The following is a 26,136-nucleotide window of genomic DNA, read 5'->3' as shown; positions in this document are numbered from 1 at the left end:
CCCCGTGGCAGAGCCAGGGTGACCCTCGGGGCCGTGGCCAGGGACACCGGGGACCTGCCCGGGAGCACTTCCCACACTCTGCAGCCCCTTGCAGACAGCCAGGGCTGCTGGAGCTGGCGAGCCCCGCAGCTGTGTGGGGACCGAGCATGGGTACACCTCCATTGTTTGCTGTTTTGGGGGGCAGGACGAGGGGGCAACATGGGGAGCACCCACCGCAGGATGAGCGTGCTTCCCCACAGATGGGAGCTTCCCTGGCTGCCCCGCTCCCGCTGTGGGGAGCAGCTTTGTGTGGAGCTGCCTGTGCACTTGAGAAATACCTGCACTTTGGTTCCCACGTTGAATTTTGCTTGTTGCCCCATGGCGAGGAAGGAAACGACGATCTTGTCCTGGCCCAGGATCCTGACCCCCACATGCCGGTTCAGGGAGATGAAGATGGGGCTCAGCGGGACATGGGGTCCTGATGACATGACGCTGTTCGGCCACGTCCACCTTCTCACCCTCCTGCCCTCTTGGTCCAAATACTGCCCTCCCTGAATACTCATGTTTATCCTAAAAGAGAGGAAAATCAAAGCTCTGCACCCTGCAGCTCCCACAGCCAATGTCCCTCATTCCCCAGAGGGATGGGAGGCACACGTAGTTTGGGGTCTAACCCCCATCCCAAGGCACAGCTGGGGTAGCCTTGCTCTTCTGGGAGGCACCCAAAGCAGGGCCCATGAGCTGCTATATTTGTCTTTTAATTTTTGAATGCTATTAAAAATACCCTTTATGACCTCTGAAATTTAAAATGTGCAGCAGAGAGCAAAACTGCTCTGACCAACATGAACATACCACACAGCTCCGTTTGGATAATAGCAAGTACTTCTGCCATCGGACTTAAATACTGCTTGTATTTTGGCGTTTCTCGGCTTGTCTTCCTGTACTATGCAAATAAGCTGTTTTTTCTCTCGAACAACAACGATTGCCAGATTTCCAGATGGATAGCTGTTGTCAGATAAGGTGTTCATAACCCCTTGCTTTGTCTGGTTGGTCTATTATGACATACTAAGTATTTCAGAGCGCTACTTTGGAGTATAAAAATTGATGTATTGCCTGGATCGCTGTGTTAAAGGCGGAATGGCAGTGTGCGGCCAGTGTTACCTGGAACGCTGCCAGTGCTTTTCTCCTACATTGAAGTATTCTGTATACGCTGACAAAAGAGTGGTTAGAGATACAGAGTACATTTTTGTTGTTTTCTAACCAATAACCCGGGCAGAACCCGCTTAGCAAATTTATTTTAAAGACACATTCTTGGACATCGCTTACGATTGTAGAAGCCTAGCAAAGTGAAGTGATCGAATTACTCAACTTGGATGACAGCATGGAAAACAGGGGCAGGTGTTCTCCCAGAGAAAAAAAAAAACACCAGGGGAAAAAAAGCCCTTGCCTGTGAAACCTGTCTTGAATGTATCCAAACAGCAGGTATTTTGTGTCTCACTGGGGTTTCCCTCCAGCAAGACTTGCTGCCGTGAGTGGACACGTTTATGGCACTGTGCCATTTGCTGCCACCGTGACCTGCAGCATCCCTGGGATGAAGGCAGCCTGGAGGGCAGAGCAGAGAAGTAGTCTCAAGCCCCTGTTTGCTTTGGTGGCAGAGCTCAGGTACGCTTTCATACACCCCCGGGTCAGAAAGAAGTCAGCCACAGTAAGGAAAAACAGCACGGGTGGCTTAAAATGTTATGGCTTAAATAATAGCAAAGGCAGCCTGAAAGGTATGGGGGCCTTTGATGAAACTGTCACGTTTTTATTCCTTCAAACAGTCTCTCAGTTAGTTACACTGGTAATTTCCGTTTCTCTGTGCACCTCTTACGTACGTCTGCCCACAGGACGGAGACGTCAGCGCTGTGCTGGTGCCAGTGCGAAACGTTGTGCCTGTTTGTCCCTTGGGGAAGGACGGGGCTGAGCGCTTTCAGAGCCCACACCACAGGGACCCCTTGGCCAGCAGCACCCTTCCACGGGCGGCCAGAGCTCAGGAATGGGTCTGAACACTGGGCCAGTGCACTTCCTAAGCTGGGCGTTAAAGACACAAGCGCCTGTCCTTCATCAAAGCTACTGGCTGATCTGAAAAGCTTCAGACCAACAGCTGTGTAAGCGGTTTCACTACTGCTTTTTTTTGGACTGTGGAAGCGAGCGTGAGTGGTGGACTGGGTTATTCTGTGATAAAGCATAGGACACACTTAAAATTACAGTTGCAACCTGGATTAATGCAGGTAAATGAACCCTGTAAAGGATACAATAACTGCGCTGTTCCATCTGGAAGCATGGTAAGGAATTTCCCTCCATGCTTGTAGTATTTTTCCAACAATTCATTCTTCACTACCTAAGATTGGAAAGGAAAGGACAAAATGGATGAGAGCAGTCCTGCACCAGCTGCCCTTTAAAGGCAGGCAGGTGCTGGGCTCCAGCTGCTCTGGAGCATGGGCACAGCCAAGGTGCAGCCCATTGCCATCAGGCAGCAGCTACTTGCCTTTCCACCCACAGGGGTAAAATTGCAGCAGGTGATGCTGTAGGAGATGGGCTCCTCCTCGGGCTTTGCTGCTCTCTCACTAGGCACCAGCGTCCGGCCCTTTGGTGATGGGGGCTCCCGAGAAAGCAGGTAGGAAATCGTGCTAGCTTGATTTGAACCTAGAAAGCAAAGGGAGGGTTTGTGTGCGTTGGGTAGGGCTGGTAGCACTGGTGTCAGGGCTGCCTGGCGTCTCTGCTGGGAGGCTGTAACTTGGTGGAGTGCGAATTTCTGGCTGAAATGCTCCATCCTGGGAGTCTGTCTTGGGATATTTTCTATCTAACAAGGACAGTCCAAAGTGTTCAGCTATTTCAGAGAACAGGATTATGAAAAAAGATGTAGTTTTTTCAGTTATGTATCTATACATATCTGTGTGGGTAAAGAATGACTTTTTTGGATAGCATTCATGGCTCCATGCTCCAGAGGGCTGACGATCTGAAATCCTTGGTGCTGCAAAAGCCTCAGTGCCCTGCTATCCTCTGTGAAAATATGCCCAGATTGTAAATCTAGTTCATCTGTTCTTAGTCAAAATGCCTGTGATTTTATAGCTAGATCCAAAGGGCTGCTCAGTCACTCACAGCCTGGGCTAGGAATCAGTGGAGCATTCACCTGATTAGGCAAAGCATTGATCACCCTAACTCTGGCAGTTCCTACCTTCCAAGGGCTTGGTTTTGCCAACTTATTCTCTAGGGTCAATTTCTGTGCATCTCAGCTGAAACGTTCAGATACAAATACTGAAAGTTACAGCAAGGAGATCCTCTCTGTGCAATGGGAATGTAACTGCTTTTGTTTTTTCATGTGAGGGATTATTTAATATGGCAGTGTCTAATTTAATGGGATTGCATGCTTGACAATGAACTAACAGGTCGCTGTATAAATCCTCCTGTTCAATTAGAGACAAGCAATTCCCTGAATTCATTGTTGCAATAAAGATAAATAAATACATAAGGAAATGCAAACTCACGTTCAGCTCCGCTCATCGTCTCTGCTGCCAGGAAAGCTAACTGTCTGGCCATTTGTCTCTCCTGCTGCCTGGAAAATGAAAGCATTCCTGAGATACATTCCATATAGCCTGTTTTGAAAGCTAGAACTATTGTATATCCTCGCTGTAGAAAAAGAGGGTCAGAAACTTGTGTTCCTCTCCACTCGCATAATTGCAAATAACAGTTAGAGGCGACGGCATATCGCCAAAATAATAATATCTCGGCAAAAAGGAATTGCTCCATATAGAGATTTCAGTGAACAGACTCTGTGATTGCAACCACATCAGCCCTAGTGCCAGCAGAGCTAAACATTGTAATGGATTTTGTATCAAGATTTTATGTAGAAGAGAAGGAGAGCTGCCCACAAGATCAAGAAAACAGCTAATCTCCAAGAATATTTCGTTCTTACCTAGCTTCCTATAAATTTGACAGTGTCCGACAATGGCCTTGGTTTATGCTCTGTACATAACGTGAGGTACTCGCACCATCAGACTGCAAAGGATCTTCAAGGAAACTAACAGTTAACTTCCAGGTATGCTGATTTACTTTTCTTTAAGCCTATGCCACAGGCTTAGATATTTGTACAAGCTTTGGGCCTCCTGCTAAACAGCCCAGCAGGAGTCAAACTTGCAGAGTTTTCATGACTCTGGAAACTGGAATCCAAATGCATGTCACAGGTTATGAGGCAAAATAGAGAAATACAAATTCAAGCTTTGTTTCAGCAGCTGAGGTAAAAGCTAGACCCAAATATTATCCCTCCCACAGCTGCAATCGTGCGTTTTGGCTCTACCTGTCTCTAGATATTACAGCTGTCAGCAGCAGAATTAATGCTTTACTTAGCACATACCTTGCCACCCTCTAATACAGCCTGATAAGAGAAAAGCCAAGAGGCTCCAGATAGAATATGAACTTGTGTTGCCTAAAGCAAATTCTTTTCTTCTTTCATTCCCTCTTGCTGCAGTTTCATTTTCTTAATGCTTCTTTTCCCTCTGGAGTTGCCTGTTGTTCCTTATACAGACCTGATCCCCAGTTCTCCCTGTAGTGATTTCACGGTACCTCTGGTACGCTCTCTCCTTTGCCAGCAGCCTGTCGGCTTCGGTGCTGCGGGATTCATGGGGGCCGACAGCAATGGGAACGCTCCAGGCACCTTCGTGGTTCTTCCTCTCGTTTACAATGAACTCGTAGAGGTCTCGATTACGCTCGCAGCAGAATTTCTGAAAGGCAGAAGAGCGGTGCCACAAGAGCGGGCCTTTCCGCAGCAAACCTCTGCTAATCTTTCCCACCAGCTTACTGATTCGTAATCCTGTGGTGGTGGGCAAGCGTCCTCGGAGGAAGGGAATGGCTTCAGCAGGCTGCCACAGTACTCGCACCTCGGAGCACAGTCCTCCTCTGTCTGAAGTGGAGGTGGGGAGAGAGAACAGGAGGAGGACAGAAAGGGTATCAGCATGCAAATCCTCATTTTATCTTGAGGGAAAGAGGGCTCTGCTCAAAATGCAACATTATAAAACGTGTAAGAGCTCTTAAAACAGCTCTGTGTCTGTGATATCTTGGAAGGATTTAACTCAAAACACCAAAAAGAAAAGCTGATCTGTAGTAAGTAAATAAATAACCTCAAAGAAATGGAAGGACTGTAGTATTTATGAGACCCATTCCTTCCAAGGGAAAGCTTCAGAGCATGCAGAACGCTGTAGCTGAGTACTCTGACACATTAACTTTTTAAAATACATTGCTTGGAGCTTTGGAGAGAAAAAGCTCCCTGATTGTTTCACTGTTGGTCATAGGAAAATCTGTGGGGAATTTTGCGAGGAGATGAGATTTGTTGACAAAACAGCTGAGCATATTTGACCAGATGCAAATCAGGGCTGCTGCAGGATATATTTTGAGGATGGGTACTAGATATTCTGAAAGAAATATCTATTTTCTTGAAAACACATTTTGAAACTGAGTTATAGAAGTTGCCACTGCCAAGAGCATGCTGCTGCGTTTCATGTCTAATGCCAAGGGCAGCACGCCTAGCTCAGTGCTCCCCAGAGAGGCAGCAGCCATCCTGCCGCAGCAGCAAGGGGTGAAGGGTACTTGCTCCGGGCCACTTAGCTGGTGCCCTTCACTTATACTTCATTTACTATACTACATGTTTAGTGTTTTCATTCAACTCCTTTTCTGAACATATTAATTTGAAATACTTGGTGTCTCTGGAGCGTAGTTCCTGGAAATTCCCTTGCTCCCCACCTCATGCCTAGGATTAACTCTCTTTGATGACTTGACTTTGCTAAGGGTTACAGGAAACTCTATGCCCTGCTTGTATTCTTTTACTTTTCTTTATGGAGCAGATCATTTTGAGTGCCATCATGCGGCACATACAGGTCAACCAGGGGATCAGGCCCAGTCAGCATGGGTTTATGAAAGGCAGGTCCTGTTTGACGAACCTGATGACAAGGTGACCTGCTTAGTGGATGAGGGAAAGGCTATGGATGTTGTCTAGCTAGACTTCAGTAAAGCCTTTGACACCGTTTCCCACAGCATTCTCCTGGAGAAACTGGCTGCTCATGGCTTGGGCAGGTGTATTCTTCACTGGGTAAAAAAACTGGCTGGATGGCTGGGCCCAAAGAGTGGTGGTGAATGGAGTTAAATCCAGTTGGCAGCCAGTCACAAGTGGTGTTCCCCAGGGCTCAGTACTGGGGCCAGTTCTGTTTAATATCTTTACCAATCATCTGGACGAGGGGATCGAGTGCACCCTCAGTAAGTTTGCAGACAACATCAGTTGGGGGGAGTGTTGATCTGCTGGAGGGTAGGAAGGCCCTGCAGAGGGATCTGGACAGGCTGAATCGATGGGCCGAGGCCAACTGGATGAGGTTCAACAAGGCTCAGTGCCAGGTCCTGCACTTGGGTCACAACGACCCCATGCAATGCCACAGGCTTGGGGAGGAGTGGCTGGAGAGCTGCCTGGTGGAAAAGGACCTGGGAGTGCTGGTTGATAGATGGCTGAATATCAGCTGGCAGTGTGCTCAGGTGGCCAAGGCGGCCAATGGCATGCTGGCTTGTATCAGGAATAGCGTGGTCAGCAGGACTAGGGAAGTGATTGTCCCCTTGTACTGGGCACTGGTGAGGCTGCACCTCAAGTCCTGTGTTCAGTGTTGGGCCCCTCACTACAAGAAGGACATCGAGGTGCTGGAACGTGTCCAGAGAAGGGCAACGAAGCTGGTGAAGGGTCTGGAGCACAAGTCTTGTGAGGAGCGGCTGAGGGAGCTGGGGTTGTTTAGCCTGGAGAAGAGGAGGCTGAGGGGAGACCATATTGTTCTCTACAGCTACCTGAAAGGAGGCTGTAGGGAGGTGGGGGTCGGTCTCTTCTCCCAGGTAACAAGTGATAGGATGAGAGGAAATGGCCTCAAGTTGCACCAGGGAAGGTTTAGGTTGGATATTAGGAAAAACTTCTTCACTGAAAGGGCTGTCAGGCACTGGCACAGGCTGCCCAGGGAAGTGGTTGAGTCCCCATCCCTGGAGGTATTTAAAGGACGTGTAGATGTGGTGCTCGGGGCCATGGTTTAGTGGTGGATTTGGCAGTGCTAGGTTAATGGTTGGACTTGATGATATTAAAGGTCTTTTCCAACTTAAACAATTCTATGATTCTATGACTGTATACCTAGTATTTATATAAATTTTGTATCTCTGTTTTAGCCAAAGGGCAAAATCTTCTGCTAGGAAATTTTCAACATAGGATGTGGCGGCAGGGAAAGGAGTTGCACAGCCTCTTGCTGTTTAGGTGTGCACAACAAGCATCGTTTCAACAGCCTCACAAAACAAAAACCCTTTCATAAAGGAACTTCTGCACTGGCTTGGCAAAGGGCATTTTTTTTTTTTTTCTACATGGGAATCGTAGGAATTAAAATAAACAAAAAAGCCACATAGTAGGGAACACCCACCACTGACTCACCTCAATCTGCATGTTTTCTCGTGCCGATTTGGGTCTGTAGGCCAGAAGGGTAGGCAGGCCAACGGAGGGGAGAGTGCACAGCGATTTCTTGAACAGCTCCACAAAATCTTCTTTGAACTCAAAGTGGAAAATACCAAAAGCGATGTGGAGTCATATCTTTGTTCAGGGGTAAAACCATTAAGCAAAGAATGTATATATGCAACCTGGGTGTGTCCTTACCTCCATGTCACACAAAACATCTAAGCTGCTGAAGTCTTCCGACAGGGCTGCAAGTAATAGCGATAATGAGGATTACTGAACAGCAGTGCTGCGTTCTCAGAAAGCTTATCTTCTAGACACATTTGTTTTGGTCCTCTTTCGGCATGCCAGCCTTCTCTCGCCAACCACATTGGCTGCCTGAGACCTTTTTACCAGACTCGGTCCTACGCTTTCAGAAGGGTGGCCCTGGATCTGCATGTAACCCTTCCCAAATGCCCGAGGGACTTGAACCGGGCACTGACATTGGATCGGGGCTTTACAAAATCATCCCACTGAAGTCATGGAGACGGCTTATTGCTTGGGGTCAGTGACTTGTAGCACTAATCTAATATTGCGTTATCCTCTAAAGCATTTCCAGCCTCTCTTGTCCTAAGAAGAAAGAGCTGTAGAGACGACTGAAGTTTTTTCTCATGTCCAAGTGCAGTCCATGCTGCAATGAAGCTGAGTGCAATGAAGGGTTTGCTTATACTTTTAGAAGGCTGAATGATGTGGCTGCTGATTTGCTTGAACTTTGGTTACTTTAAATTGCAGTTCAAAGACATGTAGTTATCACCCTCTGCAATCAAGCTGTGTCACAGAGAGTAACCGATCGTAAACCCCACCTGAGAAGTGACTTCAGGGAGCGCAAAGTGTACGAGTGGAGCTGCGCAGCCGGGGCACGGCTCTGGGTGCACCGTGGCACCGAGGGACGCAGGGAAGCCTGGGCACAGTGCTCAGAGCAGGGGGATGCTCCATGTTCTTACTCTGCCCTCTCTAATGGGCTTTGCAGCTTCTGTATCGTCTCTATCTACCGCTGCTGCATCCAAACCCAGGTAGATGATTTACTGCTGGCACAAGTTTGGTTATTCTGTACTTTGACCGTTACAGTGACAGTCATCCCAAGGACTCGTGAAGCTCCACCTAAAGTACAAAGCCTACGATGTTTTTCTCCTGCAAACACATTCACAGTGCATTTCCAAACAAACAGTGCTGTTTATCTGTCATGGGCTGTGCATGCCCCCTTTCTATTGGGATGGATCTGCACGCAGGTTTCCCTGGTACTTTCAGCTGGTGTGCTGTGTTTTGTGGCCCAGATCACTCCTCCTGCTCTCAGAGGCATGTGAGATGTGGGAGACGTCCTCCTACAGAGGAGGGCTGCCTGGCATCGAAAGTCAAGCACAAAGGCTGTTCAGTGTGGTGCCCAAAAGGGATGGGTTCAGGCAGCAAGTACCACCAATATGCTGCGTGCTACGGTACAACGCTGTACTGCAGCGGGCCAGCGAAGGAGCTGGTTGCTTGGTCACGTGCGGGGATGACTCAGCTGGGCGGGAGGAGAAAAGAGGCTGATGTATTTTCAGCTCTCCTTAGAGGCTTTGCCAGTACCTCTCAGAGGAATACAATACGCTATTTCTGCCATCTGCTGAGCGCTCCTAGGCCTGCTGGCTGTCAGGGCGTCCCTGAGCGCTTAGCGGGGCCCCAGAGGCTCATTTCGAAGCAGCTCTGCAGAGGGGTTAAGGAGGGGACCGCAGAGGGGGATTCCTGGGGGCTGCTCCTGGGCCTGCCGCCAGTTTGCAAAAGCATCTCTGGGAAATTGCAAACTTGTGTCTTCTATGAAAGACGCTGGGGTATGAGGCAGCCTGAGTGAAAGACAATACTGGTGAGCAACCTCTTTCTTGAACAACGCTGTTTCTTACTTGGTTTTCCGTGGGCCTGTTCATGAAGCCAGCTCGCTTCTGTCTGCATCGACACTGAAATTCCCGGCAGCTTCTGCATCGCGATGGGTTTGACGCTGCCCGGCGTTTCCATTTCCCTTAATTTAAGACACAAACCCACCTATTAGTCGTGCAGAATGACTTCAAAGCAGTTGCCCTTGATTATACTAACGAAGGACACTTTTCCGTAATGTATTTAATTAAAAATCCGAGCGGTTTAGATATAGCAAGCGGGGCCTGACCGCGGTTTTGCTGCCGTGGCTGAAGGTGCCTGCTGCATCCTCTCTGACGGCTGCCCGAAGGCGCCTTTCGCCCCGGGTGGCCGCGGCCGGTCGCTCGCCGTCTCCGCCGCTTTCCTTCCTCCCCACGGTTTCTCGGGCGATGGGGCCGGTACGTGCAACGCTTGGAGCGCGGCTGAGAAGGGCAGGGAGCCGGGTGGCGGCCGGGGACCTCCCTTACCTCGGGTCTCCCTGCAGCCGGCGCTACCCACCGGTCCGGTCCCGCCTCAGGGAGCCCAGGGCGGCGCGGCCCGCCCGCCCCAGAGGGAGGCGAAGCCGCGCCGTTTCCAGGGCGACGCGGCGGGCGCGGGGGCTGCCGGGGCGGCGGCGGGCAGGGGAGCGGCTGGGCCGGAGCGGGCGCCGGGGGCTGCCGGGGTCCCTCTGCCCCGGGCCCTCAGCGGCACAGGGCGCTGGGCGGCGGCTCCGGCTCTGCGGTTCCTCTGCCGGCGGTTGTGGGCGCCTCGTAAAGCTGGGGTCTGGGGCCGGGGGGGTAGAGCCGCCCCTCGTGGCGGTGGGGCAGGGAGGCTGCGGTCAGGCGTGAGCCAAGGGAGCGGGAGGTGGCCGGGGCGGGGCGGGAGCTGCAGGAGCCCGAGGCGGTGGGTGATGGGGCCTCCCGAGCTGCTGCGCTGCGGGCCCGGGCAAGCTCCCGGTCCATCCTCCCGCTGGCCTGGCCCTCCTGCAGCCCGCTGCTCTGGGTTCGATGCACGGCTGGAGCTGAGCTGCAGCCTTTGGCCTGAAACGGGAGCTGGGCTGAAGGTGGAAGGCTGGTCACAAAACCTGGTGTGACTTGCCTGTTTGGACGTGAACTGCACCCGAAACACCTGCCTATACAGATTTCTTACATTTCTGTCATATGCTTGTTATACATCTATTGCTGACGCCTCCTGTAGGACTAGGTGCTGTTGAATCCCTCCGAGGTTTCTGCACTTACAGCTTGGAGAAAAAAAGAAAGCAATTTTCTTCCGATACGTCGTTTGCAAACAAACGCAGGCTTTAGATTCTCCTTAGGACAACGCATATGTGCTACGTTATCTGGACTTTGTATAAGAATTTGCAGTTGTCTTACAAGCCTGAGTTCTACAACAAAATAAGTAAGTCTTAACTCATTTTTAAAAATGGAAAGAATATATTGAGGCTGTAGCAAGGTGGGAGTTGGTCTCTTCTCCCAAGTAACAAGCGATAGGAGGAGAGGGAATGGCCTCAGGTTGTGCCAGGGGAGGTTTAGGTTGGATATTAGGAAGAACTTCTACACGGAGAGAGTGGTTGGGCATTGGAGCAGACTGCCCAGGGAAGCGGTGCAATCACAGTCCCTGGAAGTATTAAAAAAATATGTGGGTGTGGTGCTTAGGGACATGGTTTAGAGGTGGACCAGGCAGTTCGGTTAACGGTTGGACTCGATGATCTCAGAGGTCCTTTCCAACCCTAACGATTCTCTGATTCTATGTTGAGGTGCAGCCAGTGGTATGAGTGCAGCATTTGGACACACTGCTCAGCCGGCGCTGGTGCCGATAGCTCCCCGTAGCAGCGGGGTCCTGGGGGATTGCTTCCACCGTCAGTTGGCGCAGAGCCTGGTATTGCCCCAGCTCTCGCTTCTGGCTGCAGCATGGATGGAGGCGAGTGCCTGTCCTAACAGCACGCAGCCCGATGCTGGCACAGCTGCAGCTGGGAACCACTCATGTTGTGCCATACTCTTGCTATAAATTCATCAGTCCCTAGGGGGTTTTGCATTTTGCTTTGGGGTTAAACTGGAAATTGGTTTTAGGGAGAACTGTCAACAATATAGTGCAGCGACTCAACAGAAAAACTGCTTCACAGGCACAACTCTCAGTCGCTGATATCGCCTTCTGCAGTTAACCGCTCACAGGCGGTGTTGGAGTACAGCTGAGAGGGGCTGTTGGGCGCGGGCTGTTTGCTGTAGCCCGGCTGGGCGGTGGGAGAGCTCCCTGCGGCAGGGAGGTCTGCCGGCTGCAGCTCCCTTGCTGCCCCCAGCTCCTGGGCAGAGTTGTCTCCAGGTATGTTTCACCATCCATTTCAAAGTCAGGTCGCTTTGTTGGTGAACAGGAGTTTTGTTAAGAAAACCAGGCTGGCCTCAGTAACTTTTTTCTGAATATTTTGAGGAACTTTCACGCATTTACTGATGTGCTGCTGCTTCCCTTGGCAAGGTGCTGGTGCCCTGCAAGCCTCTCCTGCCTCTGGCCCTCGGACATCACCCTTGGGAAGTTGTACCAGTTGCATTGTGCCCGGCTGCGTAGGGAAGAACACCTGAAACGCTTTGATCGAGTGCTGGAACGAATCTCACCTGTTTGTTCACCGATCTGAAGAGGAAACACATCACTTTTTGGCAGCTGAGGTATTCCTTTATCCTAAATTCAGCTTCAGTCAGAAAAGCTACCGGGTGTTGGGGGTTTTTTTGCTGTGAGGTATAACAAAAGTTTGCCATTCCTTCAGAACTGAATGGCGTGGAAAGACCTAATGAAATAATGTTAACTTATTAATTTCATTAATCCTGCTATAATCAAAGACACGCTTCAGAGTTTTGTTTTACACAAAAAAGCTCTTATGTCCCAACTGTCAGTAAGAAAAATTATCTTCCACTATAAATGTTGCTGAAATATGGGAAAATGAATCAAATCCTTAGGAATTCTTGCTTAACAAGTTCTGCTGACAGCACAGGTGCTGACGCCTGTCAGAGCCAGAGCTTGCTTTGCTCCTGCTTAAGCAGGAGTAAATTAGTTCACCTGTCTGATGCCACTGGAGTTCTGCCAGCACAGTGTAAATGAGATAAAATGTAGGATCTTTATAGGAACTGGATACGAAAAGATTAGAGTCGTTCCTTGTGAGGTTTTTACCATGGTCACTTCCAAATTCTCAAGGCCGGAACAAGCTTCCCTTTGCTGATACGGTCCTCGTCATTCTCTCGTGTGCTTTTCTGGGGACTGCTACCAGGCATTGGGTGACGTTTGCATAGCACTCTGTCATAACTCCAACGAGCTCTTCCCTGGAGGGCCGCAGTTAGGACTGGTTTTCCTCCCTATGTATTATATTTATTCACACCAAGCTTCACCTGTCACATTAGATTTAGTTTTCCACTATCATGAGGCTTCCTACTGCTGAATAACTCAGCGGACTCTGTCACCTCACAGCTCATTGCCTCTTCCAAATGGCAAACATCTTAATATTCAGCAAAGCCATACGTGGAGCTAGTATTTTTCTTGAGTGATTCAGACAGAAGGTTCTGGTCGCAGAGGGGGAGCTGCAGACAGATTCAGCTTCGGTGACAGACCGCGATTTCGGTTTGCACGAGTCAGGCTGTCACTGTTGCCCCTGTGACTCAAATCCCCACCCGGTTCTCCTGCTTGTGCCGCGAAGTGGCCCTCTCCAGCGGCAGGGCTGGGAGGTGGCGGGGGGCCAGCACCCCCTCAGCCCTGTGGCATCCTGCCACTCGCCTGGGTGAGCCAGCCTGTGCCGGGGGAAGCCCAGCAGATCCAGCAAGGCAGAGCCCACAAAGCAACCGGGAAGCAACAGCTACTGTCATGCACACGCATGTTAGCACAGCATGCTATGCAGTGTAGTTTTTGCAAAATATTTATTACAAAATAAACGTAAATATGGCAACAAAACTTAAATAGCAAATGACGCGACACTGGCCATAAAGCTCTCGCTATATTATTAGTATTTTACAATAATCAAGTCAAGTATGTCTCCAAGGGAAGCTGCACGTGGACAGCTGAGTATATTTCTATATTATTGGCTCTAGCTGTTTGAGATACATTAGATGTGTGCCTCCTGCTTTCACCTGTACCCAGCTCTGAGTGGTTGTGCCGTGTGCTGGGCTCACTGATCCCCCTAAAACGGACAGGAGCGGGCAATTCCCACGCTCTGTGAAACCTGCCATGCTTCACCCCAGCCCCTCCTCCCCTTTTTTCTTTTAACAGCACAGCAAATGATCCAATGCCCATCCCTTTTTAATAAGGTAGCAGGAAATGCAGTATCAACACTGAAGTACCTATTGTTCCCCTTTGAGTCACAACTTCTCTTGTAAGAGGTTGCTTGATTTCTTTCCTTTTCCACCTACTAAAAACTGTTATGAAAGCTCACCAGTGAGAAAGCAAGTCTGTGTTCCTCCTGAAAGGGCTTTTAGGTGCGCTCCAAACAGGAATGCAGCCCTTCAAGTCTCTCAAGCTACATGTCTAATGGAAGCACTCTTTAAATAAAATATAATTAAATTAAAAAAGGTGACCGTGTGTGGGGAATCTTCCTAAGGCACCCAAGAATTTAAAAAGACCTTTTCCCACTCGTATTACTTACAGGACACTCTTGTTTCTCTTCTCTCCAAAGTTAAAAATGTTGGCTAGTTAGGAACCTTAGCATACATGATGACATAGTTGAATATCATTTAAAAAAAACAGAACAAAAAGAAAACCCTTGGTGAACGTAAAGCACTATGTCCAGACAGCCTAGGTTTTGCTAGCTATGCAAATACATCATGGACAACATGTAGAAATAGTCACGTTAATGCCGAGGTTTCCATTGTCAGCAAAAAGGTGTGCTATAGCCGTATCAAAAACTAGGCAGTCGCTGTTCAGAATGGCCGCAGACACCCCGTCATGGATGGAGCGGGGCGTTGCCTCCCAGGTCAGCCGGCGGCGGTTGCCGTTCAGCTCCAGTCTGTACGCAAAGTTCTCCGCTTGCTTACGGGTGCCGATGAGCAGCACGATGGCAAAAAACTGCTGGTGACCTTCGTACTTCTCTTGTTTCTCCAGCACCAGCATGAAGTGGTGACCGAAGCACGACTGCATCATCACCCAGTCAACCGCGCCTGGAAGGTTAATGTCTGTGGCAAGAAAGACGATGTCTTCTCCCTGAAGGGTGGTAATGCTTTTGTGGGCATGCATGAGGTGGGACATCACGGCTTCCAAGGATCCCTGCCATTTACAGGAGGCACCAGGGCATGGGCAGGAGTAGGGACGATACTCACAGATGTCTTCGTGTTCTGGCTTTTCTGTGTGATGGAGTGTCAGAGAGCAGCCTGTTGTGGCGTACTGGAAAAAGACCAAATACAAGCTGTCAGGAAAGGCACCAGCACTAGTGTTTGCTGCTCCCACCTGTCAACTGGAAACACTGGTGATCAACCAGAACTCTTGTTCTCATTGCAAATTTTACATTAGATACTTCTATTTAGCCCTGGATTCAGAGCCGAGCTCTACTTATTTTTGTTTCCACTTAAAAAATAGATTCTTCTTGTCTTTTGTGGTTGTTTTTTTTCTAATGCAAGCACTCAGATAAAACGGGTTGTAAGGCTGAGTTGTAGTTAGATTTGCTGTTGTCGTTAGATCTGATCGGTCCAGATCAGCTGAAGTGCTCCTGGTTTGTATTTTTCTTTTCTTTAAAAAGAACAAAGGATTCTAGTTTCAGCAAACAGCTACTAGAGTGTAGTACTTTTAATAGATGTACCTTATTACCATCACAGAGCAAGAGCACTTCCATTAAATTCAAATGCAGGTTCCCCACAGCTTTTTTTGAACACTGGAACAGTTTCAACACTGCAGTTGTGAGAAGTGGCAAGAGTGAGGACAATTTTTCACTGAGCATAGAGCTAGCGCACAAGTAAGTACCATCTAACCTCCCTTAATGTCATTGGGCACTTTAGAGGGTTAATTTGTTTTAAACAACTGGGGAAGCTTTTCCTTTTTCTAGTCAGTTCAGTGGTCCACACTGACCATATTGCTTTCACGCTACCTCCATAGAGAGAGAGAAAAAGTCTCTCCTATTCTCCCCAAGAGCACAGCTCCCCCAGTCTGTAGGCATCTGTAGTGATACCAACACCACTGCTAACAAACACTATCACGCAGGTTACAACATGCGTGCGTGGCTGCTTACGGACACTATGACGCTTCCTTGAGGACAGATATAACCAAGGTGTAAATGATTATTTCTGGGCTAGTATGTGCGCAAGAAGTTTCAGCTCAAAGGGCTAAATGCCCAAGGTGCAAGTCACCCATGCTGCAAACACTAGGAATACTGCACTAAAAATACTGGGACAGAAACTCGACCTTGTGCTTCTAGAGGAGCTTGTTTTATAAGCCATAAAGAGTTAACGTGAGCCTTCACTTACTGTGTCTACCTCTGCTGCTTAATCTTCTGCTAACGGCTTTATTGCAGGGCGCTGCAGTGGAACAAGGCGTCCTCCTGCCAAAGGCAGAAGCTCCATCACGGCAAATGCACGGTCTGCCATGCCTGCTGCCCTGCTTGCTGCGTAGCGCAGCTATCCAGGTACGTGTACGTTTCCAGCCCCACCAGCCTGCTGGCTTTTCCCGCATTCATACTCCCATTAACACTTCCATCATGCAACATGTTGAAGAGCGGCTCCGAGTCTAACCTCATTAACAAAATTAGTACGGATATACACGCTGCTGGTTGGGCGAAACCAGATGTCTACATGAAAGCAACCAGTGGTGACTACAGAAGTGAGAGCGTAAAAACAAGATGAGCAAATAGCGGTAGCTTTGCCCTTCACTGTGAGAAGTACCTGCTTTTGTGTGCTCCCAAACCCATCACTATGAGTTTCATTTGGTGAGAAGCCCTACCAATGGTGGGAGACAGTGAACAGCAAAAACTGACTTGCCGTCTTCATGCTGCTTGGCAAATGTCATTGATCTTTATCATACCCCTCAAAAGCCTGCTTCGTCTCTCCCTGTGTACAGGTTATACAATACCTTTGAGTTACTTGGCCCGTGCACCTTTTCCACTTCTATCACGTCTGCCTTGAGACAGGGAGCCAGGGCTGTGCATGGTGTTAACAGTGCAGGTGTGGCACTAATGCCTGGGCTGGCGTGACTGTTTTCTGCTTTTTCATTGCCCTTCTCATCATTTCTAGTATTCCATACTGGAAAGTATTATGTACTTGTTTTCAGTCATTTGTTTAGCACTGTATTCTCTAAGAGGAAAGAGCCAGCTCAGAGCTCATCACCATATACATGACTTAGCATGCCATGTTTTTGCCACGTATGTCACTCTGCGTGTGCTGCTCTGAACTTGACTTTGACAGGATAGCTTTCCGAGTGTCCTAAAGCATTCAGAAAACATCAGTTAAGCTTGAAAGTGTTCAGCAGAGGCAGGCCCATATTATCAACCCTGTAAATGAAGGCAGGCAGGGACACAGGATTAAAGAAGTAACTTGTCTGAAGCCACATGGGAAATCAGTAGCAGAGCTGCGAATAGACTGCCAAGTCCAAATCCCTGCTGCTCCAGCCAGCAGACTCTCCCTTTAGTATAAAAGTAGCGTGAGATACAAATAACGCTTCTGGAAAGAAGAGGCCTGCCTGCTCCTGTATGTGTGTCAGCAGTGTTCAGGGACCCAACGAGGACTGAGACCCTCCTGTGCTTCTCTCTCCTCCAGTGGTTTGTAAAACATCTGTCCCTGCTTTTAAGCTCCCTCCAGCCTTCCGAAGCATTCACTCAAGCTTGGGTACAGGTGCTCAGCCCAGTCTAGCAATGATCCTAGGGAGCTCCCCCAGGGATGCACAGTGAGGTCCAGCCCAGAAAATGGCAAGCCTCTGTGCTTTCCAGAGCCTCGCAGCGGTGAGGAAACTGGCTCAGGCCACAGCCAGCTGCCTGCCAGAGTGCATTTACAAACTCTGCTCTGCCAGCAGTGCTGGGTCTGCTGTTATGGCTCACCTGGGAAAGGACTAGAGAGCATTGTGTCATTTCATATAGAGCGTGCAGACTCTATGCACATGCGCAGCTAGGGTGATGTAAGCTGACCCCTATGTGTAAGGGATGTCTGTTCAGTTAAAAACAAAATAAACATGCATTTTTATCAGAAAAAAGCCCACCGCTTTATTAGAGTCTACTATGTCTTGGAAATAGGAAGTGTGACCTTATTTAGGTTTAGTATATTTGCTTAAAATCTTTAAAATGACATTTTTTTTTTTAAATTAAAGCTCTGAAGAGGCTGTAGAGGCAGCATTGGACAATATACAGGAGTAAGTTTGTATACAATAATAACATGAACGTGCAATTTCTGTTTGCAAGTTGTTTGCTTACGTGGGAAACCCATCATGCTTTCCCTTGAACTGATGGTGTAGCAGTGGTGGTCTAAGGACATAGAGCGGTTCTGCCTACCTCCTACTGCCTGTCTAAAGAAAATTAAAGCAAGCGATTAGTCTGCTGTTATTTAAGACTTCTCAGTTTATATACAGTCTCACTATGCCTTCCACTTTTTAAATCCAAAGTGTTGGTTGTGAGGTGCAGAAAGACTTTCAGTTTTTTTCTGCAAAACAACGTGTAAGAGTACAGTACAAGGAATTTACTGGATTCACTCTTCTTCAAAAGGACCAGAAGCATCTGGAAACTCAGAAACATGGTGGTATCTCCAGTTAAAGATGGCTGTGTTAAAGGATCTTGGAAGACTCTTCATGTGAGGTATCTGTCCTAGCTTCCAAGATGCAGAGCATCACCACTCCTAGGAAAGCTGGCAAGAATGGGGTTTCAATCCCCTGAAAAATCAAGCCCTGTGTACTTAGATTTTTTTAATGTATGTAATAACTGGAAAAGTAATTTCCTTTATTCTAAGTAAAACTTACTGTTAGGTTGAATTAATCACAGCACTGAGAATTCACTGGTGTACCTATGCAGAAGTTCTGGGGGTTTTTTTTGTTTGTTTGTTTCTTTTTCCCTATTATACATTGCTAAATGCCATTGATATAGCTGCCCAACTGGGCTGCTATGAGTGTGTAAACAAACACTGAATTTGCTATTGAATATTTCCTTAGTGCTGGGCTAGTTTTTGGGTGTGTATGTTGGAGGCAAGTTCTACTGTAAACTGAAATGGAAGCAGGAACTGCCTGCAGTTTTACACAGGGCAGATGAGGGGTGCTGCTCCCAGGTCATTTCCATGGCCACGCCAAGATCGCTCAGGCACAAACATCTTTGTCAAGTCCCACCACAAAAGGCTAGCAAAACACAGCAGGGCACAGATCTCGGCTAATACTCATGGCCGCATGAGGACTGCAGTTCTGCTGATGACAACAGAGAACACTCACAACTTGACTTGCTTTCCCGCAGACTTTGGATGAAGTGGTTAAATCGAGAAACGCCTCTTCCACCCTACGCCGCTCAGCTAGCCAGGTCACAGTTCCAAGTTTAGCAGCTAACAATCGCAGCGTATCTCACGCACTGCTGTGAAAACGGATTCTGGTTCTCTTCATGCAGCTTCAAATTCATAAGATTTATTTTCTTTCATAGGCAGTGTTGAACAAAAATCCTGAAGTTACAGAAGGACCTATATCCAAATTAAGTCAGCTTCAAAACTAGATAGCACCTTTATATTATTTTCCACTTGCACTTATTTAAAAGATGAAAGAAAATAACTAATTCCTTTTGGCATTCATTAATTAGGAGTTTGAGTGTATTTATGATTTTATCTTCTGCAGATTGCTTAGAGCACTAAAAGGCATTTTATATTTTCAGTAGCTTTACTGTGATTTTAAGATTTAAATCCTCCTATAGATTTTTTTCCAGAAGCCCTGTAAAGCACAGAGATGCAATAACAGTAATTCTTTCTTAAAGCATTTTAAAAAGAACAACCCTCAAAGCAGCTATAGCCACGGGCAACACCAAATCCCCATTTTCTGTCGGCTCTGTCGTGTCTCAGTCCTATTTATTTGGGGTGCCATTCACAGTTATCTCTAGAAGTGCAGGGACCTCCTCCGGACAGACGACCATCTCTGTGTTCTTTCACATTTTCTGGAGCTCTAAGTTTCCCCCTCTCTCTGAAAGCTTACGTCAGGTTCCCTTAACACAGTGAAAACCACAGGTGAGTCAGGCCCGGGCTGGTGTGCGCCAGCTGCAGAGTAGGGCAGTTCTTGCCGAAACCCCTGGTGCTGCTGCAGCACCCGATGGGCACCCACCGCCGAGGGGCACGGTGGGTCACCTCCCCGCTAGCTGCCTGCGACCTACATAAGCACTGACTGAGAACTACAGCACTGACTGTTTGTTGCTGTTTCTGGGCCCAAGAAGTGAGAGTGAAAAACATTAATGCGTGTTAATTTCACTTTGCAGCTCTTGGGAACAGCGAAAGCAGCAGAGCAGGAATTGCTCACGGCAGAAAAAATCCACATAAAAGAGAGGGTGTGCAAGGGAAGAGGAGCAGAGACTCATTTACACCTCTGCCTCCGCAAGGAGCTTCTGGGTGCCCGACGAGTGGGGGATGGAGAGCTCACGAGCGGACGCTGGTGTGTGGGGAGGACGCATGCTCCCACACGGGTCATACCGCAGCATGGTCTGGGACACAGGGCTCCATGAGCGCCGTATTTTCGGGACCGCAGGTCTGAGCTAGGCAACTCACAGGCGCATGTGTGACCACAGCAGCGTGGCGCGGAGGAACTCGATGTCCTGCCGGCATGCCGACAGGCTGCTGGTTCAGTCCCTCTCCAGCTCTCTCAGCTCTGACCTGGCTTGCAGGTGCTGTACTAAGAAACCAAACCAAGCTCCAAGTCGGCACGAGCCCAGTCCGGCCTCCTGCCTGCTGCAGCGGCAGCCCCTGACATGCTGACCAGCACAGACCTGCACCTTGGGTTATTGCGGAGACCACCAAAACACCGCTGGATCAGAGCCAAAACTCTCCCAGTCCCACAACCAAGACACTGAGGTGCCTGATCCCCAGCACTTGCTTCAGCCATTGCCAACTTGACCAGCATCCCTCCTTTGCCAAGTCCCTGCTTTGAAGAGCACGGCATCAACCACAGGAGTGACACTTGGAGGAATTTTTGGAAAGGCTGTTTTCTTAACTGGCTGACCTGTGCTAGCTGCCTTATTATTATTTATATTTACAGAATGCCCAACTGGAAAAGTGTTTACAGCTGATACACCTGAACCAGAACTTGCCTGACAGACGCACGGATCGCTATTCAGTTCTCCCGGGGGGTGTGTTTTTAGACATACTTCTCTTTGTTGCTGCTTACTCCTCTACCCATGGAGAAAGCAAACCTCAAGGGGTGAAGAAGCCAATCCCATCAATTAAGGGCTTAAGAAACCTTTCTGTTACCAAGTGAGTAAAGTAATGTCTGACAGGTAAAGTTAGGAATGTCTTATCATCTCCTCTTTACGGGGAAGAGTCTGTAGGCTTTTTCTTCCTTCTCCCACACTTTGTTTACCCACAATGCGTGGGGACGAGCAGGCAGGAATCCTGCCTGGCAGTCTGGCTGCTGGACAGACTGGCACCCTGTGGGCAGCAGAGCTGCACCTCAGTGCAATGAAGGGCTGTCAGGACTCCGGTCCGGGGAGCCACTCCAGCACGGATGTTTCTGTTTCATTTAGGACAAGCAGGGAATACCAGCTGTCACAGACGAGACCGACGAAACACTTTAGAAAATGAGAACTAGGCCAGCATTTCCGTGAAGAGCCCGCACGGGCTCTTTGTATTCCCTTGGGCTCAGACTGGGTCACAGCTGGGCGTGTGGCTCGCTGCACTTGTTGCCGTGCTCAGCAGAGAGGACCTGCGTCCCACCGCTGCGCTCCATCTGTTATTGCCACGGTGAGGTTAACTCCCGTTCAACGGTGAGCGGTGAAACAGCCCCACGCTATCAAAAGCTCCACGAGATGCCGACAGCCATCCCATCCTGTGACCCAGCCAGCCCCGCGAGGCAGACGGGGCTCTCACCACCAGCCCCGCTGTGCTGCAGGAGTCGACACAGACGATTCGCTCCGGAGGTGCCGTTACTCCCTGCACATCCTTAACCATGCTCGGGCAGGCTGGCCGGGCAAAGCTGCTGCTAGGGACCGGCTTTTCCAGGCAGAGGTGACGAGTGCCTGCTCGCAGCTCTCACCAGAAAGCTCACCACGTGCTGCCGGAGCCTGGCAGTGCCTGCTCCGGCTCCGTCGGCCCCACTGCCAGCACGACCACGGCTCTCCACCTTGCCACGGACAACTCTGTATTTTAAAACTTTCTTCTCATATTCCACATCAGCGACGGCTCCAGCAGTTCCTGTATCTGTCCCTCCATCACTTCAGCCTGTGGTTTTAAAGTGCTTTTGATGTTACGGAGGTATGAGCATCGAGGGGCTCCAGGAGGACATAAAAAGGACCCGCTCAGCATTGCCTGCCTGTACGTATCTGCCATCCTGGCAAATGTCTGTCAGGAAGGATACGCACTTTAGAGCAGTTCACCTAGTTCTTTTAAATAGAAAACTCACTTACAAAATGAGACGTACATGTTTAATCTGAATACTTGAAATAGTGCTGAGACAGAACAGACTTGAAAAAAGAACAATTCAGGTGTAGTTACTGACCTGACAGCTTACCAGCCCCTGCCCTTCCAAAGGAGGGCTGCAGCGAACTAACGAGAGATTTCTGCTACCTCCATAAAACACTTTTGAGCACCAGCATAGGTTAAAATAACTAGGGAAAGAAGAAAAAAAAAATCTAGCCTTTGTATCTACTGATTATGCCAAATACTAGGACAAAATGTAGAGCAGGATTTTCAGTGAATTATAAAGAATCATTAGAAGTTTTGCTTTTAAAGACTGGTGGCACTCCCATCATCTTATTTTACTTTAGAAACCTGCAGAACCATGAAACAAGCTAATGAAGGCCAGCAAGCGCCTCCTTTTCTGTTCTGTGTTTATGAAGGGGAAGAAATAAAAGGAGGAGGGGGACACGGACCAGCAGCAAATGAAGACTTGGCAGAGCTACGGCTTTGCTGTCTGCAGTGGCTCTGGATCAGTCCCATGTGCTGTTGCGGGAGGGGACTCCTCGGGTATCTTCAGCGTGGGCATGATTGTAAATGCCAAGAAATCATCACCTTCTACAAACTGCCAAGTGAACCTGCTATTGCTTATGTTGGATGAACCTTAGAAAGCTCCTTAAAGTCTTCTCGTAATATTTCTGTATTGAACTAGCAATGAAGATGAGACATAAACCCATCGGGAAATTCTGCGTCAGTCTGCTCTCCCCTCCTCAGCCCGCTCAGCGCACCCATCCAAGGCCAGCGCAGACACGGCCGAGCACAACGCCGTACTTACCCCAGCTGGTTCACATGGTTTTGGAAGTGAAAGATTATTTGTTTTTTTTTTTTCTTTCGGGCTGAAAGAGGATCACGCTGTTCTCTGCTGTTAAAAAAACCCCACGCTTCGAGGCCGTGTTTATACCGAAACACCCAAATGGGTAAGCTTTTCCGCTGCGCTTCTTGCCGAGGGGATGGAATATGACTGCGAGCCGCCAACACCCAAACTTTTCCACCGAGAAAAAAAGTTTTTCTCCCTTCTTTTGACCATCGCATCGCCACCCGCCCTTTTCCTTGAGGAAAAGGAGCTTGGGGGGAAAGTTTTAAGACAGAGGGCAGGGGGATGGGATCCCCCTGCAAAACCCCTTACCTTGCAGGGGAAGAGCACAGCCGAGGCCACCTTCTCCATGGCCAGGTTCCTGATGCTGGGGGTGAGGGAGCCCCGGCAGGTGGGGCAGAGGCTCAGCTTCTGCCTGCATTGATTGCAGACCAGGTGCCCGGCCTGACACTGCAGGATGGGCGGCAGCACATAGTCGAAGCAAACGGGGCACTCGAAGAGCGAGGTCAATTCGTGATGTTGCTGCTGCTGCTGCTGCGGCGGGGGAGGAGGCGGCGGAGGGGGGGGAGGCGGCGGAGGAGAGGCCCCGCCGGGACCCGGGAGGACGACGGCGGGCGACGGGGCGTGTTGCTGCTTGCCGCAGGGCTTGCTAGCGCCGGGGCCGGCGGAGGACGGGCGGCTCATCGCGCCGCGCCGCCGCCACCACCATCGGGCCGCCGGAGGGAGGGAGGGAGGCGGCGCTGCGGCGAGCGGCGGCTGCGCGCGGCCTCCGCCCCGCTCCCGGCATGCTCCGGGCGGGCGGGGCCTGCGGCGGGGCCGGGCCGGCGGAGGCGGGAGCGCGGCGGGGTGCGCGAGGGAGCTGTCCGCGGTAACGGGGCAGGTAGCGCCGCGTCCGCACCCAGCCCCCTGCTGGCGAGGGCCACCGGCCCCCGCGCTGGCGGGGAGGGGGGTGGGGAAGGGGCGTCGTGTCGTGTGTCCGTCCGTCCCCCCCGGGGGGCTGCCGTTGACTTCTTGGGTCATCGCGCGGCAGCCGCCCGCCTGCCTGCGTCACGGCCGAGCCGCGGTGCCGGGGGTGGCCCCTGCGTGCGCTGGGAGCGCCGGGCCCGGGCCGAGGCGGTGCTGGCGGGGGGCGTAGCGATGATAAACGTGGACAAGAGCAATAAAAGGGGTTTGGGGCTGTTCCGAGGTGTTGAATGTTTATTCAGCATTGTTGAATATTGACATACCGAAATGTTGTTTAGAATGCGGTATTTTCTTCCTTCGGGTTTTACACGTGGGGACCAGCCAAGGAAAGGAGTTGGGCTGTTTTCGTTCCCCGGAGAAACAAAGTTTCGGGGAAAAATAAATCTGGTTCTTTGCACGTCTTCTGATTCAGTAACGCTGGAGACGTGAAGGCGCTGAAGTCCCAGGACAGAAATCTTCCAAAATCCCTTTCCTGTCACAGCAGGACTGAGGAATAAAGAAGAGCGTTTGCTTGTAGGTGGTGGAGCCATCGCTCAATAGGCGTATCTGCGTATAGGCTGCTTGTCCAATGTTCTCCTGGCCCTGGGGTGCCGTGGCTCTCCTCGCTCTGGGCGTAGGTGCGGTTCTCACCTGCTTCGTACAGAATCCTGCACACAATCAGGGTGACCAGAAACGAGCTTCGTCGTACCAGGTTATTTCCCCTGTCAGCAGAATGGGCAAGTTTTTCTCACCTGTATTATTTTCCCAAGAGTTCTCCTTGCAATTTGCCTCCTTAAATGAGCAGTACTTTCTTCCGAGATACCCACATCGAGCATTTTTAAGGCTTCGCTGAAGTGGTGTTATTATCAAAGTTCCTTTAGGATGTGCAGCTGTGTGACTCATTCTTGACTCCAGGCCTCGCAGAATTCTCAATTAAGGCGCTATCTGTGCTCAACTTTCATTAAAAAACTTTCATTAAAAAGAAGATGGCTTATTACCCGAAGCCTGATTTTTTTTCTCACAGTTGTAAAGTTCCATTAAACCTTGCAAGACGGCACAGGCCAAGAAATGAGAAAAAAATCCTTTTGTATACAGTTCCCCTGACAGAGAGTTTTACAGGTTGTTTTCCTTTGCTATTTTGAGAAGTCATTCAATAATACACCGTGCATTCGGGTGTAATGAAAAGGCCTTGCACTTTATAAGGTACAAATTAACGAGATCATAGGGTGGACCTCACCAGGAAAGCACAAATGGGAATGAGCACCTAAATTCTTGCTGGATTTTTATAGGAACCAAGCACTGCACTGAATGAAGCCTATGACAGCCGTCTCTCCACGTGCCCTAGAAGTTAGATGGCACTCAGGAAAGATTTGCAAGTTACACTGAGTAGTTTAAAAAAAAATCGCTCTCAAAGAATGACAGTATTTTGGCCTCTTGGAATAAAATTATGCTTAAAATCTTCACCGATGGCTTACCAAACCAGTTCCAATTAAAACTGAATTCACAACAGAAAGCCAAACTCTTGATAACTAACTGCTCGGAAAAAAATGTTTAATAGGTTCAGACACGGTATAATTGAGATGTTTGTACCATTTTCTCTAGGAATTATATGGCCGTACAATATATGGACTAAAAAAGGCTACTGAGTTGCTAAGATTTTGAGAAATTTCCCTCTGTTGTTTTTACCTATAGGTTGTATCAAAACAAAACAGAGAACTTGGGTTGTAAAAGCTGTTGAGAAACTTTGCCATAGGCATATGAGTGTGTCTTTTGAGATTAGAGAATCAAAGTCAATAGGCCCTGAGATTCTTGTCTCCATCCTGGAGTGCTGAGCCCTTTTGCCCCCTGATCCCACGGCCTGGCATGAAAACAAGGCCAGAATAGTCCTGTGGTCTTGGAGAAGACCTCTTACTTGGTTTATGGTTTATTATATATTCTGTGGTATAGGGAAGAGGAAAAATAAGAGCCTTTTCACAAATAGATTGGAACGGTGTGGATGTTTATACAAATAAAATGTGGTTTTTCTGTGCTTTCAATAATACAGGGTAATTTAAAAATATGTTATTTAACCTCTCTCTGTATATAAAAAATATTTTTTTCAATGTCAGAATGTGGCTATCCCACATTTTTTTTAGCAGCCCCAAAGACTCCTCCTAAATAAATAATGTACAAAATAGTTTTTAGGAGGTTGGTGTCTGGTTTAAAGATACTCTGAATAGAGTCCATTTCTTCTGCTTGGGATAAATGGGAAAGCACGAGTCAGACTCTGAGCTGGTCGAATAAGTGCCAGAAAGGTACAAGGCTGCCACTGGCTTCCCCGGTTATTGATCCTCCGCTAGCAAAGACACCGGTCTCTGGAGATAACCATAGCCTGGCTCCCTGCAACGCTGTAGGTTACCGTGTCTATGCCATAGCAATAGTTATTTGCAGTAAAAAGACGATTTGTAAAACAG

General features: G+C 49.1%; 2 protein-coding genes and 1 long non-coding RNA gene across 5 annotated transcripts in view; 1 reads left to right on the top strand and 2 right to left on the bottom strand.

Annotated features, from left to right (window-relative positions):
- The window catches only part of ERICH6 (glutamate rich 6), an 11,835-nt gene extending 1,898 nt beyond the window's left edge, over positions 1-9,937 (bottom strand). The window contains exons 1-11 of one of the 2 annotated variants that reach the window (XM_087738680.1): positions 9,862-9,937; positions 9,385-9,500; positions 7,673-7,719; positions 7,454-7,570; positions 4,814-4,915; positions 4,579-4,736; positions 3,504-3,571; positions 2,500-2,661; positions 2,271-2,352; positions 829-981; positions 318-549 (exon numbers count right to left, since the gene is read on the bottom strand). In XM_087738680.1, coding sequence (XP_087594806.1) covers positions 318-549; positions 829-981; positions 2,271-2,352; positions 2,500-2,661; positions 3,504-3,571; positions 4,579-4,736; positions 4,814-4,915; positions 7,454-7,570; positions 7,673-7,719; positions 9,385-9,496 — 1,233 coding nt within the window. In that variant the 5' untranslated portion in view covers positions 9,497-9,500; positions 9,862-9,937. Of the gene's footprint in view, positions 1-317; positions 550-828; positions 982-2,270; positions 2,353-2,499; positions 2,662-3,503; positions 3,572-4,578; positions 4,737-4,813; positions 4,916-7,453; positions 7,571-7,672; positions 7,720-9,384; positions 9,789-9,861 lie in introns of those variants that run through there. The other variant, XM_087738679.1, reaches the window with a different exon arrangement.
- On the top strand, positions 2,494-23,043 carry LOC148050800 (uncharacterized). Of its 2 annotated transcripts, XR_015700318.1 has the most exons (8): positions 2,494-2,632; positions 3,955-4,054; positions 8,243-9,347; positions 11,843-12,030; positions 14,444-14,506; positions 15,843-15,953; positions 18,015-18,104; positions 19,743-23,043. It is a non-coding gene; the product is annotated as an uncharacterized LOC148050800 (long non-coding RNA). The 2 variants fall into 2 exon arrangements; XR_015700317.1 differs by lacking the exons at positions 2,494-2,632; positions 3,955-4,054; positions 8,243-9,347; positions 18,015-18,104 and adding an exon at positions 10,639-10,771.
- Positions 13,250-26,136, bottom strand: SIAH2 (siah E3 ubiquitin protein ligase 2). Its single transcript, XM_087738681.1, has 2 exons — positions 23,054-26,136; positions 13,250-14,722 (listed from the first exon to the last, which is right to left on the bottom strand). Exons 1-2 carry the CDS (start codon positions 23,759-23,761, stop codon positions 14,165-14,167), a joined length of 1,266 nt encoding a protein of 421 aa, XP_087594807.1. The 5' UTR covers positions 23,762-26,136; the 3' UTR covers positions 13,250-14,164.

Source organism: Nipponia nippon, unplaced genomic scaffold, assembly GCF_047370975.1.
Source record: "Nipponia nippon isolate SJK-2023a ecotype South Korea unplaced genomic scaffold, ASM4737097v1 scaffold_7, whole genome shotgun sequence".
In the NCBI taxonomy this organism is placed as follows: Eukaryota; Metazoa; Chordata; class Aves; order Pelecaniformes; family Threskiornithidae; genus Nipponia; species Nipponia nippon.
This window is presented reverse-complemented; position numbering and strand designations above follow the sequence as displayed.